The sequence below is a fragment of the Eulemur rufifrons genome, chromosome 29 (assembly GCF_041146395.1).
Source record: "Eulemur rufifrons isolate Redbay chromosome 29, OSU_ERuf_1, whole genome shotgun sequence".
NCBI classification, from domain to species: domain Eukaryota; kingdom Metazoa; phylum Chordata; class Mammalia; order Primates; family Lemuridae; genus Eulemur; species Eulemur rufifrons.
The window spans coordinates 35,090,504-35,107,591 of record NC_091011.1 but is presented as its reverse complement, the minus strand read 5'-3'; the positions used below and the strand labels follow the sequence as shown (position 1 = coordinate 35,107,591).

The following is a 17,088-nucleotide window of genomic DNA, read 5'->3' as shown; positions in this document are numbered from 1 at the left end:
ATCTAAGAGCCAACATCTCTATTACCTATTACCCATCCACTCAAGTACTTTCAGTCATCATCTTCTATCCAGCCTCCTCAATTTCTATTCCTCTGCTGAATTATCTCCATTAGCGTAATAGCACACCATCACCTCTGCCATCATTAAATCAGTCTTCTTTTGATCACACATCTTCCTCCAGCTAGTTTCAAGTTTCTTCACACAAGTATAAAGCAAAACTCTGAATTAATTTTCTGTATTACTGTATATCTCCAATTTCTCTTTCTTCCCATGCTTTCTGGAATCCATGTCAATCAGGATTTTATCCCCACAACTCCACAAAAATACATTCACCAAGGTCACCAATGACCCCCATATTGGCCAAATCCAGTTAAAATTCTTGGTCTTGAGAATTTTTGTTCATTTGGTTTTTAGAAACCATTCTCAAACACATCCTCTCATGTTCCCACACTCTAAATCCTAGGTCATTTTCTCAAACTTTAAATGATAACATGTTCCAGAGCTTAGTCCTCAGACTTCTCTCTTGTTAAATAGAAGAAACCCCAGACAAATTTAAATTTTAACTGAGTTTATTTTAGAAGGCGGGGGGTGGGGGGGGAAGCACAAAACAAAAATGAGTCACAAATCAGACAGTCCTACAAACCAGAAAAGGTTCAGAAAAATCCAACCAATAGCATGATCTGACAGAATTTATAGGAAAATGAAGTCTGGTGTAGACAGATTAACTGGGTACAGAGCCTCCTACAATTAACTACATTAAACTCCATATAGGCTTTGTCTATTAGGCTTAGCGCAGGAGCCTAGTCCAATCAATGGCTTCCCATAAATTTTATTTAATACTCTCTACATGTATTCCATACATGACCTCATGCAGTTCCATGGCTTTAAACACCATCTGTATGAGAACTTCCAAACCTATATATCCAGCCCAGAACTTTCTCTTGAACTCTTGATTTGTACATGCCTATTTAACATCTCCATTTAGCCCAAAATAACATACCGAAATCAAAGTTTTGGTTTTACCCACTCTACATACTCCAAACCTGTTCCTATAGTCTTCCCCATCTACACAGTCAACTTCCAGTTACTCTTGCCCAAAACCTTGAAGGCAACCTTGATTCCTCCCCACTGTCATAATCCATATTTGATCTATCAAATAAGCCCTGTCAGCTTTAAAAATCCCAAATCTGGTCACTTTTCATTGTCTCCACTGTCAAAATCTGAATCCCAGCCACCCATCCTGCCTCTCTCAGACCACTCCAATAGCCTCCAATTGGTCTCTCCTTCACTCTTGTCCTTCCACAGCCTACTCTCCAACAAAGCTATAGAATGATCCTGTTCAAGGTGAGATCATGTGTCTCCTCTGTTCAAAACCTCCCAATAGCTTTTCGTCTCAGGACTAGTCAGGGTCTTTCCATTTAAACTAGTTTAAATATCAAAAAAATTGCTTTCTCGTTTCCATTAGTAACTTTTTATTTCAATAGATTTAGGGGGTTACAAATGTTTTTTTGCAACATGGATGAATTGAATAGGGGTGAAGTGGGGGTTTTTAGTAGACCCATCACCCGAATAGGGCACATTGTACCTGATAGGTAACTTTTTCCACTAGTAACATTTTAAGTACTCCATAGCCACATGTGACTAGTGGCTGCAGTAATAGACAGTGGATTTAGAATATTTCCATCACTGCAGAATGTTCTATTGTACAGCACTGCTCTAAACATTCACTCCATGACTGCTTTCTCTCCAGCACCTAGAAGAGTGCCTTATACATAGCAGGCACTCAGTTAAATTAATAACTGACAAATTTAATAACTCTGGTCAGATGACACAAAGAAGTCACAAAGTGTAAGCTGGTAATAGGTATGTCTTAAAGATATTTTACACAGAAGCAGCATCTGAAGAATTTTTAAGATGAAAACAAACCAAATTCCATGCCCTTAATAAGACAGCTTGTTTTGAAAGAAACAGCCTATATTTGTAGTCTAAAAACAACATCTCATATGCCACTTCATAGCTGTGGTACCTCGAACAAGATCATCTTGCTGCTTAACTTTATTCCTTTTTTATGAAATGAAAAATGTTAACCATGTATTTCATTGCAGGCCTCTCCAGCTTTAATAATCCAATATTTTATGTGAAAAGCCCCCATATGTCAAAACTTCTAGTTCAACATTTTCTGCTAAGTGCTCTCACCAGCAGCCACAGAGTAATAGCTATATGGTGGCTGTTTCCCCAAACAAAAATAGAAACATCTGTCTGACAAGATAGCAGAAATCAAATGATGAGTTGGAAAAGTAGCACAATCTGAAGAACAATGAAAGCACAAGGTGAAAACCAGTTTCAGGGGTCTTACTACACAAAAGGCCCATGAAAAGAGATGACAAGTGAAAATAACCTCTTTGACCTTTCTTTTCCATCACTCACCTAGCCATCTGGTATAAACAGATATAGAAGACAGACGCTAATGCCAACAGGCATGTACTCCATAGCCGTTTCCATGGTAAGAGACCTCTGTTCAGAAACAGATTTGCAATGAATCCTTAATTTTGTAATGTTCCCGAAAATTCAAAGTATCCTTGTTGAAACCACAAGGGGGTTCTGGCCTAAGTCCAGTTGCTCATCACACAAAAATCCAATTACTGAAACAATGAAAATTGCCAAGGAAGAAAGGCTTTTTTTTTAATACTCCAGACATCTTGTTGGGAGAATGGGGGAAGCTGCCTCAAATCCATCTCTCCAACTAATGGAGAGCACAGGCTTTCACAAGAGAGGCCACGTGCCCTGGGGCAGGTCATGGTGTAACTAAGGAGGGGCTATGTGCACTGGGGGCAGGTTGTGGGGGATGGTGAATGTTGGCATTAGGAAATCTGCCCAGGGGCCTTCAGCTCCTTTGTCTTGCAGAAAATCCACCATTTCTGGGAAACAACTCAAAAGGTCAAGTGGTTTGCTAAGGGAGAAGATTATGAAAAACATATAGGGGTTATTGAAATTTGTTCATGGGGCCAGTTACAGTATCAAAATTATGACACAAGTAAGGACAAAGCCAGTTAGTTGCCTCCAAGATACAGCTATCTGGAAAGTTTGTTATATGAAGCTTCATTCCCAAGTTATCAAATACAACTGTCTTCTTAGGTGTTCCCAATTAGCCCTAAATGGAAGCTTAACAGCAGCACCATAGCTATTACTTGCCTATCAGGCTAGTCTATAACAGTATTTCCACATATCAATGCATGGAAACCATCATAGATGCAAATGATAAAATATGGAACAATGAACCCCACCTCTAGTGCTTGCTTTACTGAATAATACTTAATGATACAGCCATATAGCAAGTGCTAACATGCATTCCTCCTCAGGCATCTGCATTCTAGCTAATTATGACAATGTACAACAGAAATCCTCCAACCATATAATTACAAATTTAGTTAGCTGAATTGTCTTTATTGAAAGACTACTTAATAAGTGTTTACAGAACAGTATCTTCAAAGCCAGTCATTGGCAATTATGAGATTTTGAATATTTCACATTTTTATAATAGAATACTTCCAATCTCCTTTTTTGACCACTGAATGAAGAATAGATGATTTATCCAACATAGAAATAGATGGTTTAGAAAAAACTGTTCAAATCACTGCATTCCTATACAAAGAACCACTAAAAGTGGATATGAAGCAAAAAGAAACAGGGAGGCCTCTATTTTATGCTAGCCTTTAATTCCTAAAATTAAAGTAGTACCATTTACCTTAATTCTAATATGATCAGGAATATTTCACCTGGATATTAGTAAGCTTTGTTTCTTTTTGATCCCTAGATATACTCATCTGTCCCTGATCCACCCCTACCCCAACTTAATTTGAAAGTAATTCACAAGACAGAAACACAGGGTAGCTTAAAATAATGAATACAAAAGCTTTTCATATAGTATCTTCTCCAGCATGGAAACAGATCAACTTTCACCTCATTTCATGGTAGTCTAAGGAACAGTTCAGTACTTTCCCTGGGCAATTCAATCTTTGTCAAAATAAGGCTCAAATTTTTCACTAAACAGTCAGAACTCACTACTTTGTCACAAATAAAACTGCTTCCTTGGATCTAGGATTTAAGTCAGTACCAGTGTGTCTATATCAATAGATAATGATATGGGATCTGATGAGCCAATAAAGATTATCTCACCCGCACACAGGAATAAACTCTGACCTTCAGTGCACTGATCATAATCAACAAGTGATTATTAGCCATGGTTGATTCTACTTAATGTCAAATTCCCAAATACAGAGTCAACAATCTGCCAAGTGATTTTCCTTCTCTATTTTAAAATATATACTCAGAACACATGTCATAAAGTTACAAAACTAGGTAGCAGAAAAGTATACTCTTTTTGATGCGTACATTAACTTTAATAGAATTCCCAAAGTGCTATTAATCATTGCTAAGTAGTCATGTTGCAGAATACAGAGATTATTACATAGACATATACAACATCAAGTCAAAGTTTCTAATTATATATATATTAATAAAGGTGACTCAAATATTTTCTGAGATATTTTCTAATTAAAAATTAGTTTAAAATATTTAATAAAAAATGTATTTCTTCCTACACAAGCAATTATGTCTATATTAACCCTTGGTTTTAAGTCTTCCTTCTGTAACATTCTACCACTACTACTAAAGTTCTTTCTGTACCTGTTCAAGAAAGAAACAATATCCAGAGCCATCTTTAAAATGACATTATATCCAATTGCTCATTAAATTATGGAGATAATTATCTTATTAAGAAAAGAAATTATGACAAAATCCATATGCATAGTATTACAATTAATTATGGTCTCTCTTATTCTGTAAGTTTATTATCTTGCTCCATTAGTGGTTCTTAACCCAGGGGTGGGGGGAACAGGGATGTACTAACCACACTGAAGTAAAGAGGAGAGCCCCCCACTACAAAGAATTATCTTACTCAAAGTGTCAATTGTGTTGAGGCTGAGAAACCCTGTGCCATATCAGAATTCAAATATTTAAAAAAACTAAGGTTTGGAGTTTGCTCCCAGATACAAAAATCCCTGAGCTTTAAATATTGGAAAAGCAACATAGTACAGGAGATAAGTATGAAAAAACATGTTTTATGAGATAAGCAATAAGATGTACCACAGACAGGTGCTCAAAAAGTCCCAGGTATCTCAAGAAGGATGGATTCAAACAAGCCCAGACTATGAAGATTAAAATAAATACCTAAGTCTTCTTCGATGCCCAGACATCAACAAACATCCACAAGCATCAAAGACACCCAGGAAGAAATGACGTCATAAAATGAATTAAAGGTACCAGTGACCAATCCTGGAGTAATGAAAATATGTGACCTTTCAGACAAAGAATTCAAAATAACTGTTCTGAATAAGCTATGAACTTCAAGACAGAGAAGGAATTCAGAAGCCTATCAGAGAAATTAAACAAAGAGATTGAAATAAAAAAAAACATCAAGTAGAAATTTTCAAGTTTAAGAATTCAACTGACGGGCCGGGTGTGGTGGCTCACGCCTGTAATCCTAGCACTCTGGGAGGCCGAGGTGGGCGGATCGTTTGAGCTCAGGAGTTCGAGACCAGCCTGAGCAAGAGCGAGACCCCATCTCTACTAAAAATAGAAAGAAATTATATGGACAGCTAAAAATATATAGAAAAAATTAGCCGGGCATGGTGGTGCATGCCTGTAGTCCCAGCTACTCGGGAGGCTGAGGCAGGAGGATCGCTTGAGCCCAGGAGTCTGAGGTTGCTGTGAGCTAGGCTGACGCCACGGCACTCACTCTAGCCTGGGCAACAGAGTGAGACTCTGTCTCAAAAAAAAAAAAAAAAAAAAAAGAATTCAACTGACAAACTGAGAAATGCATCACAGTCTCTCAACAGCAGAATGACCAAGCAGAAGAAAGAATTAGTGAGCTTGAAGACAGGCTATTTGAAAATAAACAGTCAGCAGAGAAAACAGAAAAAATAACAAGAATGAAGCATGCCTGCAAAATCTAGAAGATAGCCTCAAAAGGGCAAATCTAAGAGTTATTGGCCTTAAAGAGGTGGTAGAGAGAGAGAGAGAGAGAGATTGGGGTAGAAAGGTTATTCAAAGAAATAACACAACTTTTCAAATCTAAAGAAAGATATCAATTTTCAGATATAAGAAGGTCACAGAACACCAAACAGCTTTGACCTAAACAAGACTAGCTCAAGGCATCTAATAATCAACCTCCCAAATTTACAGATAAAGAAAAGATCTTAAGGAAAGCAAGAAAAAAGAAAAAGATAGCAAACAAAGGAGCTCCAACATAGCTGGCGGCATACTTCTCAGTGGAAACCTTACAAGCCAGGAGAGAGTGGCATGACATATCCAAAGTGTTGAAGGGAAAAAAAAAAAAAAAACAACTTAACCATAGAATATTATGTCCTGCAAAAATATCCTTCAAACATGAAGGATAAATAAATACTTTCCCAGACAAACAAAAGCTGATGGATTTCATCAACACCCAGACTCATCCTACAAGAAATGCTAAAAGAAAGAAATTCTTCAATCTGAAGGAAAAGGATGTTGATGAAAAACAAGAAATCATCTGAAGGTATACAACTCACTAGTAACAGTAAGTACACAAATGCAGAGTACCCCATTGCTATAACTGTGGTGTATAAACCACTTATATCTTGAGTAGGAAGACTAAAAGACAAACCTACCAAAATAACTACAATAATTTGAGAGATAGAATAAAAAGATATGGATGGAAACAAAAAGTAAAAATGTGGAGGTAGGGGGATGGAGTTAAAGTGTAGAATTTTTGTTAGATTTCTCTTTGCTTCTTCGTAAGCAGAGTTGTCATGTCTAAAATAATTGTTTATAAAATTTTTGCAAGCCTCATGATAACCTCAAATTGAAAAAACCTACAACAGATACACTAAAAATAAAGAGCAAGAAACTGAAACACACTAGGAAGACAGGAAGGGAGGGAGGGAAGGAGGGAAGACCACAAAACAACCAGAAATCAAATAACAACATGGCAGTAGTAAGTCCTTTCCTATCAATAACAACATTGAATGTGAATGAACTAAACTCTCCAATCAAAAGACAGAGCAGCTGAATGGATTAAAAAAAAAAAAAAGCCAACTATATGTTGTCTGCAAGAAATACACTTCACCTAAAAAGACACACATACACTGGAAACAAAGGGTTGGAAAAAGACATTTCATGCAAATGGAAACTAAAATAAGAGCAGGAGTACCTAAACTTCTATCAGATAAAGACAAAAAATGGTAAAAAGAGACACAGAAGGCCATTATATAATGATAAAGGGGTCAATTCAGCAAGAGGATATAACAATTCTAAATATGTATGCACCCAACAGTAGAGCACCCAGATATATAAAGCAAATATTATCAGAGCAAAAGAGACTGACTCCAACACATTAATCACTGGAGACCTCAACACTCCACTTTCAGCATTGGACAGATCGTCTAGACAGAAAATCAACAAGGAAACACTGGACTTAATCTCACTATAGACCAAATGGACCTAATAGATATTTACAGAACATCTCAGCCAACAGCTGCAGAATACACTTTCTCCTCCGCAGTTCATGGATGATTCCCAAAGTAGACCATATGTTAGGCCACAAAACAAGTCTTAAATTCAAAAAAATTGAAATCATACCAAGTATTTTCCCTATCCACAATGGAATAAAACTAGAAATTAATGACAAGAGGGACAATGGAAAATATGCAAACACATGGCAATGAAACAATATGTTCTTGAATGGCCAGTGGGTCAAGGAAGAGATTATGAAACAAAGAAGGAAACAAATTACGAGCAAAAGTGAACAAACATGAAAAGTTGGAAAACTACCAAGAACTATTAGCTATAGTGTATAAAATATTATGTTCAGATATTAAGACAATACAAAAATCAATAAGAGGAGACTAATCATATGTAAAGAAGGGCCAAATGGAACTCCAAAGAACTTAAGAATATTAAGGTTTTAAAAATCCTTAAAAAGAGATTAGACAGAGCTAAAGAATGAACGACATAGAAACTGAAATTACTCAGGATGTAACATACAAAAAAGAAACATGAAAGAACTTAGGACACATGCAGGCTGGATAAGAGAGGCTGGCATACATATAGTATCCATAAGGAGAGGGGAAAAAGTTGTGAGAGTGAAATAAATGGAACAGAGAATCAACGTTCAGATAATCATTCAGAATTTTCTAGAATAAAAATGAATCAAAGTTCATAAAGGACAATAAATTGAAAGCGGGGGTGGGGGGAATTCCATATCTAGATACATCAGATACTAAATAATGCCTCTGAAAAAGAAATTATCTTTAAAGCATTCAGACAGAAAAAGTACATTATTTTCAAAGGAATATAATTATATTGTTTAGTAGACTTCTCAAAAGCAGTATAAAAGCCAAGAGACAGTGACAGTCAAAGAAACAGGAAAATAAAAACTGTAGACTTAGAATTTTATACCCAGACAAACCACCATCATCAGTAAAGGAGAAATAACCCTGAAAGAACTTAGCAATTGGCCCTATATGGAAGTCATCTTACCTCCTCATAGGTCCTGAGACTACAATATATACAAAGAGAGAGAAATGGGGTTCTGGTGACACTCTTGAGCTCTTATGTGCAAGCAACCTTAATACCAGCCTTGGACATCTTAGTCTCAAGGCAATATATCTCTAATTTATTTCTTTATTAACCAACATAGAGCATTAATTAAAATACTAGTTATCTTTAGCATATATAATCCTGTAATCCCCCCACCCACCTTCACACACACACCCCAGAGACAGTCTGAAAGGGACCTTTGCGTAGAACTTGAAAACTAAGAGCTAAGAAGAAAATTGAGAATCAGTTAAGGATTGTATAGAAAACTATTTAAGAGAACAAAAGAGAATGAGTTAAAAGGAGGCCTGGAAAACAGGCCTGTGAAGTGACTCTAAGGAAAGTCAATGGAATTTTCAGGTCACAGGGTAGCATTTGATTCAAGATCATTCTTTTACAATTTATTGATGACAGGTTAAAAAGAAGCCATACTTCCCACCGACTGAAGTTCAACTACTAATATAAGTCTCAATTAACTGCATTTGTTTTTATGATTACAAGTCAGAACAGTGTGACAGAGTTGGCAATTAAGTAGTGCCTGGATTTAACTGAGGCTACTGGGACACTATCCTAACTGTTGTAAGAAAATTTAGAACAAACAAAAGGTTTCTGGGTGTCTGCAATGGAGAACTGCTGCTTAGAACAGACCCTTCGAAATTAGCTGAATCTAGACTTTGAGCTCTTTTACAACTTTCAAAGATAACTGATAGCAATTCAAAAAATTTCTTGCCTATAAACGTGCAAATGAATTCTAATGGAGGTTCAAATGAGGTTCTCCCTGTAGAAAAGCCAGCTTTGTTTTTTTAATTCATTTCAACTTACCTTTTTATTCCATACAAATGTTTCTCTAGATTCAATTTTGAACCAGTTGTGATATCTGTGTAGTTCCCTCATTAATAGATTAAGGAAAATTCTGAATATGGATATGGATATATATCTATATGAAACTCATGATTTCAACCTTCTTTAAAAAACTCCTTTTACACCAACAAAAACAAGGCAATTTTCTAAAAGAAGCCAAATTTCTGAAGTTTACTTCAAAATAAATAAGTTGTAAAGTTTTGGTCTGAACCAGCTTCAATCTAATCAGAAAGACCCACAGATGTCATTAAAATTTAAATTTGTTTTAAGATACATAATGTGATTCAATCTTACAAATTATATTCTCATAAACTTAATTACAAATTCAATTAGACAGTCTAATAGAAATTCCCACATATCAACAAAAAATAACTGCTAAATATCTTAATACGCATTATTAAATCACATGTAAAACAAATGATATCCTTAGCATAGTCATTGGAGTGAGATAAAAGGCCTCTTTTTCCTTGTTTAGACCAACTAGCAAAAGAATCACTTCGTGGACAATCTCTCATAAGTGCTTTCTAATATAATCCTTGACCAAAAAAATCCCAAATATGGGACTCTTATAGTGAGTTTGAATGACAATTTTTCAACAGGTAACACAGGCAAACAATTTTGTATATAATGTAGTATGCACTGGAATTTATACCTACCCAAATCATATAGTCATCCCTACGAATTTTTCAAATGTGTAAAATTCTCAAATTCCTAAAAATTGTAAATCCTTTGTTCCTTTATTCCTTCTGACCACCCTCTGGCAACTCATCACATTGCCTCTACCACAACTGAGCCACCTAGAGAAGACAAAGGAGTCACCAGAAAGCACTAGGTCCCTGAGAAAGTTTTGTGTTCACTAATGGTTCCCAGTCCACAATTTTCACTACCTCAAATACCATTTAGAAGATACGTTCAAAAATAAATCAAAATGTTTTCTCTATGGAATTCTTGCACAGTTTTCAATTTAAAGTAAAACTAACTCATATTGCAGGAGGAAGAGAAGAAATTAGGGAAAGTTTCCTCCTGACTGTGACAATTCAAATATACATGGATGATTAAAGAAGTCAGACTATCTTTCCTGAATAGAGGAGTTGTTTTTATTTTTAAACTTTCTGGGCACCCAGATGGCTACGAAGGCTTTACTTCTCCTGTTGGTCTATAATCCTTGGAGGAAACTACTACTTAGATGTTATAATTCATCTTCATACCATTTTTAAGCACTTAGCACTCCAATAGTTAACATAATTTCCAACACCAAGAACCTTGCAAGTATTAACATCTATATTTTTCCAAATAAGGAAAATGGGCTCAATGAGGTGGCGAAAGCTAAAAACATTACACCACTAGTAACTGAAAAATTGAGATTTGAGCCTATTTCTATTACATTTATTACATCATCTCTGTGCAATAATTTTTTTTTCACCAAGTCTCAAAGTTAGACAGCAAACTTAAGTTTACTATCTGCTACTATATTTATAGATTTTTACCTGGTAATAAAAAGAAAAGAACAAACATGTTCTAGAAATGAAAATAGGTCTTTTGCTATCCTATAGCTTATTGTGCTGAAACAGAAATGGAAACAATTCTCTGTCATCTCAAGATGATTCACCTTAAGGGGTGTGAAAATCTAACATGGCTGTTTGTGCTAGAAAATAAACCACATCTGAAAATTTAAAACACAAAATTGAGTACAATGAGCAGATTTGTCCATTGTATATCCTATGCTTTTGAGAGATTTCTTAGGCATTTTCATATAACTGCATATTTAATTTTCATTAACGTTCCATTGGTATCTATACTGTACTCTAATGCCATTATTACTGCATTCTTTTCCAAATGGCTCATGTTACATTATGATGAAAAATGACTGTTGCATAAGATAAATTCCAGAACAGTCTCACAACCTATAATATTAATACTATAAAGTTCCTAAAATAAATTACCATAACGTCTATTAGGTCATTGTGTCCATTTTAAGTAATTTGACATTTAAATAAAATTCTATCAAAATTCAGCAAATGAGCCACGTTATAGTGTTTGCCCCCTTTATCCAATCTCAGAAGTAAAAATACTTACCCCATGTTCCTTAGTAGCTATGACAACTTTGAGAAGGACATCTTCCTCAACAAATGGTCTGACAGCATCATGGATAATCACAACTTCTGGCTTACACAGCTTGGAGTTGGGCTGATCCTCTGCCAGTGCTTTTAGTCCATTGAAAATTGACCTGTGGCGGGTTACTCCAGCTTCAACTACTGAGATGCGTTTATGCTGGTACTTCTGAATGATACCGTTCATTGCTTCAATGTTCTCTCCAGTTACTGCCACAACAATGTCCTTTATCCAACATACACTAAAAGAAAGTTTGTGTACATTTTATATGAATTATTGATTCTCAGACAAAGCTAATAACAGAAAATTGAATTACTAGCATTAGTATATTTGCGTAGGGAGATTAAAAACTCAAAGTTAATAAGTCAGTTTTACCCATTTTTATTAGGTCCAGTAAAGAGCCTGATGAAAAGAATGAATGAGCATTTCACACTAAAGTTACAGATGGTGTTTTATATTACACAGAAAATTTATCAGATGTCAGTTTTTTACTTAAGTTAAATTTGAACAATTAGAATATGAGATTTTATGAGAAAACAGACTATAATAAGAATATGCTTTTAAACTTTTCCAAATACTTTTTCCTCAATGGGATAAGTGTAATTCAAAGCACTTTTGAGTTCCAGAAGTTGACTGTCTCTTTCAAGAAGTTCATTGAGATGGCAGCCAACCACTTGAATACTACCAAAGCTGAAAACTTACCTAACACAAGCCTTGCCTACATCAAGGTGAAATATGTAGCTTAAATGGGGAAATCATAATTAAGTTTGTAGAAATGAGGTTTAAATAAAATGGAAAAGCTTACAATTTAACGTAGTAAAGAAATTGTTCTATTGAGTCATATACAAAACATAAAGCAATGTTTTTTCCTATTGCAAGACATTTTCTTAAAGAAGGACCTATTGACATTTTTAACTGCAAGTAGTCCACACTATCAAGTGGCTACTGCATTAAAGTCTGGCAGATTTCTCTTGAACACTAGTGCTAACGGAGACAACTGTCATTATAGACGTACTGTTCCACAGCCAACAGGCCCCAACCAGGAAAACTAGTTTTGACCCATAATGTCAACTCTGAATAAAGTCATTTAATTTTTAATGAAATTCTTAACCTATGCAATCCTGTATGTTCATGTTAGAACAGTTAAGTCTTGAAAACATTTTAAAGATATGGAAAGATACGTGACTATACAAATACATAATATTTTTTCTATCCTATAACCTATCCTAAAAAGGACTTGAAACAGAAAAAAATATTTTTACCATTTCATCAAGACAATACAACATTCCATTTTATCTCATCTTCTGAAATGTATTTGCAGAGACAGTATTTGCTCTGTCCATTGCCTTACACCTCATTCCTAGTGGGGGCTCAATAAATGTTTGTTCAATGAACGGCCCTGGTCTGTCTCATCTACAAGGAGTGGTGCAACATATTACAACACAGTATAGTCTCAAGGGTTATGAGAACAAAACTCTCTCATTACCCTCGTTAGGTATGAAAAGAAAAAGAAAGAAAACCCATGAATACAGCATTCCCTAGGCAGAGTGATTTTGTTGACTGTTTTCTTTGTTTCTAGGTATTTGACTCTTTACCGATTTCTAGGTCCTAAGGCTCCTAGAGGATCAGCATTACTTTTATGTTTTATCTCAGCAGTCCCTCCCCAACTCCCAGGCTACGGCCCATTACCAGCGTGTGCCCTGTTAGGAAATGGGCAGTGCATCACTGCCTGAGCTCCGCACCACATCCTCCACCCACAACACCCCACCCCACCCCCAGCCCCAGTCTGTGGAAAAATTGTCTCTCATGAAACCAGTCCCTCATGACAAAAAGGTTGGGGACCACTGTTTTATCCAACACCTGTGAAGGATTTTAGTCACAAATGAAAACGACGCAATACTACTCACAGAATGCCAAAGAACAGTCTATAGTAATCTGTACAGGCAATAAAAGGGATTCTGAAATAAAACTGAATGTGGGTTGTTTTCTGTTTTGTAGCCTATTTCCTAAACTTTTCATTGAAACTTCAACAACCGTAGAATTTACAACATTCTTTCGCAATGTAGAATTTATAATGTTCTTAACAAAGCCCTTGGCAAGTGGCAAGTGACAGGTCTTCAGTCCCTCCTAAATGTGGGATTTTCCTAGGTTCTGGTTCCACTGTCACCCAGACAGCCATCTCTCCCACAGTTTAATGCACCAGCCTCTTAGCTGTCTCCTCTTTCTCATCCTGTCCCAACATAATTGTCTCCTCTTCTGAATGATCTTTCTCGAGCACGAATCTGAAGCCAATCCTGCTGGCTCTTGAACAGACCCTTCCAGACGTGACCTCAGCCTACTTCTCTATGTACGTCATGTGTTCTCCCCTCCATGCTCCTCTTACTCTCAAACCAAGCCACTCCCTAAAGGGAAGATGTCACATTCTCTCACACCCATGTCTTTGCATGTGCTGCTTTCTTTACCTCTCAGCACTGTCGCCATCCCTATCTCTCCCCCATCCACTCCTGCCTGAGTCCTATTTGCTCTTCAGCTCTCAGTTCAGGGATGGCCCTCTCCAGGAAGCTTTCCAGGACTGCCATTCTGGGTGCAGCATCCCTGTTTCTCAGCTTTCAGAGTACTCATGCCTCCAGAGACCTTAAGGGTCATACTGCAACTTTTATCTTCCTCACTAGGCTGCCAACTTACAGAAAGCAAAGACTATACCCCAGAACTTGGCACATACCAAATTGTCCATATTAATATTAGAAACAATATCTAAGATATATAGAATGTTTGCTAGGTACCGTACAATGTGTACAGCATTTCATCTGTAATATCTCAACATCCACATTAGCTCTATGAAGTAAACTGTCATCTCAACTTTATGGAAAACACAGAGGCAATATAACCTGCCCATGTCACACAGCTCAGAAATGAAGGGACCAGGCTGGCTGTGACCCCAGACCCAGTCTGACTTTGGAACTTACAACTTTAACTTCTGTAAATGCACTAACACGTCTCTGAGAGGGAGGGTATAAAATCATTCTGGATTATTATTATCTCCAACACTTGATTTATGTTAAGATTGAACCATATGACATTGCTTTTATTTTTTTTATTTTTTTTTTATTTCATCTTATTGTTATGGGGGATACAGAATTGCAGGTTACATACGTTGTCCATGTACCGCCTTTCCCCCCAAGTCAGAGCTCCAGGCGTGTCTGATCCCCAGATAGTGTGCGTTGCACCCATCATGTAGGGATATATACCGACATTGCTTTTATAATCAAAAATGGTCAAATTTCTTATGATGTCTTATAACTCAAACAAAAGTAGGCATTCCTTCATTCATGTGTTATTAAGTCATTCAAAAAACATCAAGCAAGCACGTAGCCTTTGCCAGGCACTATGCTAGACACTGGTGATACAGTAATGAACAAAGACTGACAGATCTTCTAACCCACAATCCATATGTCAATAAATATCTACTAAATAGAGAAGGCTCAAACAATTAGGCATTAAAAACTGCTCTTAAATTTATAGTTATTAAAAGCAATCAAATATATTTCAATTATTTATTAATGTGACATCACATTACTTTTTAATAGAGGAGTTGTAAAGGACATGTTCAACTAGATCAGTGGCAGGATTTTTCTTTTTTTTTTTTTTTTTTAAGGCAAGAGATTAAACTGGTCCCCTAAGCTATTTACCTCTGTTACTTTTTATAGTATATCCCACTGGAAAAATCAGTTGAAAGCAACTTTTACAGATATCATGTTGTTACTTTTATGAAATGTTACATTAACTTAAATGTTAAAATATAGAAGAATTAAGAGGCTGGGCCCAGCAGTTCATGCCTATAATCCTAGCACTTTGGAAGGACTTTGGTAAGGCTAAGGCGGGAGGATTGCTTAAGGCCCGAAGTTCAAGACTAGCCTGAGCACTTGAGACCCATCTCTACAAAAACATAGAAAAATTAGCCAGGTGTGGTGGTGTGTGCCTGTAGTCCCAGCTACTTAGGAGGCCGAGGCAAGAGATCAGTGGAGCCCAGGAATTTGAGGTTGTAGTGAGCTATGATGACACCACTACATTCTAGCCCAGGTGGTAGAGAGAGACCCTGTCTCAAAAAAATAAAAATAAAAAAGGAAGAAAGGATATCACTTGACATAAAGTAGTCATTCAAATATCTATTCAATGAATTAACTCCCAGTTTTACTAGATTGCCTTAAAAATGTTATATCATTAAATATAAATGTCCAATTTCAAATAAAAAATGTAGCTTATTATATCTCAAACAAGAAGCAGTACAATTTGGTTTAAAGATGGTGGCAGAGGAACCTCAGCAGCAAAAGTAGGAGCTGTTAAGTAGTGATTCCGAGGGTACAGACAGAGGGAGGGATGCCTGGCCAGAGCTAGCAGGGACGACGCTAGGCCAGCTGTTCCCAAGGAAGTCAGGGAGGCAGGACGGCCAGGGCTAAAGGCCTGGATAGCCCCTTCCCCCACCTCTGCTGGCTCCCCTCTTGCCCCACAAAAAAAGAAGCAGTATAGTTAATCAAAGCATGCACTTAAATTATCAACACAGCTTTGCCATCTTAACCGTAGCTTGTTTATGCCAGCAGAGAAGCAGCCTGGAGAGCAAGTGGCAATGAAATCAGGGAAGGCATTTTCCACAGCTTGTCCAGATTTGAGTATTTTTCATGGCAAGAAGCAGTCCAAAGCCTGGAAGAAGTGGTAATCAGTTGGTGTAAGGTCTGGTGAATACAGTTGTTGACAAAGAGTTTCCAAGTCCAGCCTCTGTAGTTTGAGCAACGTTGTTTGTGTGACATGTGGTCGAGCATTGTCTTGCAAGAGGATTAGCCTGTCTCTATTGACCAACCTCCGCTGCTTAATTGCAAGCATCCTCATCATTTAGTCCAGCTGGATGCAGCAGACATCCACTGTAATCAAATGACCAGGTTTCATGAAACTGTAGTGGACAATATCAGCACTGGACCACCAAACAGATACCATTAGTTTTTTTGATGAATATCAGGTTTTAGACTGTGTTTCAGCTCTTCGTCTTTATCCAATCATTGTGCCAAATGCTTGCTACTGCCAAAAAGAATCCACTTTTCATCACATGTAACAATACAGTGTAAAAATAGCCTTTATGTCGAGATAGCAAACAAGGCAAACTTCGAGATGATTTCTCATTTAATTCATGCGGAACCATCTATCCAGCTTCTTTACCTTGTCATTTTGGTTCAAAAGGTCCACTATTGTTGGAATAGTAACGTCAAACCTTGCTGCTGATTCACGAATAGTTTGAGAAGGATTGACCTTCACTACAGCTTTCAGCTCATCATTATCCACCTTGATCTCAGGTCGCCCATGAGGCTCATTTTCAAGATTAGAACAGAACTTCTCAAACCATCATCATACTGTGCAGTCATTAGCCACATCCTTCCCAAATAATTCATTGATATTTCAAGCTATCTGAGCTGCATTGGTTCCATAATGGAA

At 36.8% G+C, this 17,088-nt stretch overlaps 1 protein-coding gene across 3 annotated transcripts in view; it reads right to left on the bottom strand.

Moving 5' to 3' along the window:
• Positions 1-17,088, bottom strand: part of CRPPA (CDP-L-ribitol pyrophosphorylase A) — a 245,672-nt gene that overhangs the window by 221,950 nt on the left and 6,634 nt on the right. For all 3 annotated transcript variants that reach the window (XM_069461928.1, XM_069461929.1, XM_069461930.1), the window contains exon 2: positions 11,572-11,848. In XM_069461928.1, coding sequence (XP_069318029.1) covers positions 11,572-11,848 — 277 coding nt within the window. The remainder of the gene's footprint in view (positions 1-11,571; positions 11,849-17,088) is intronic.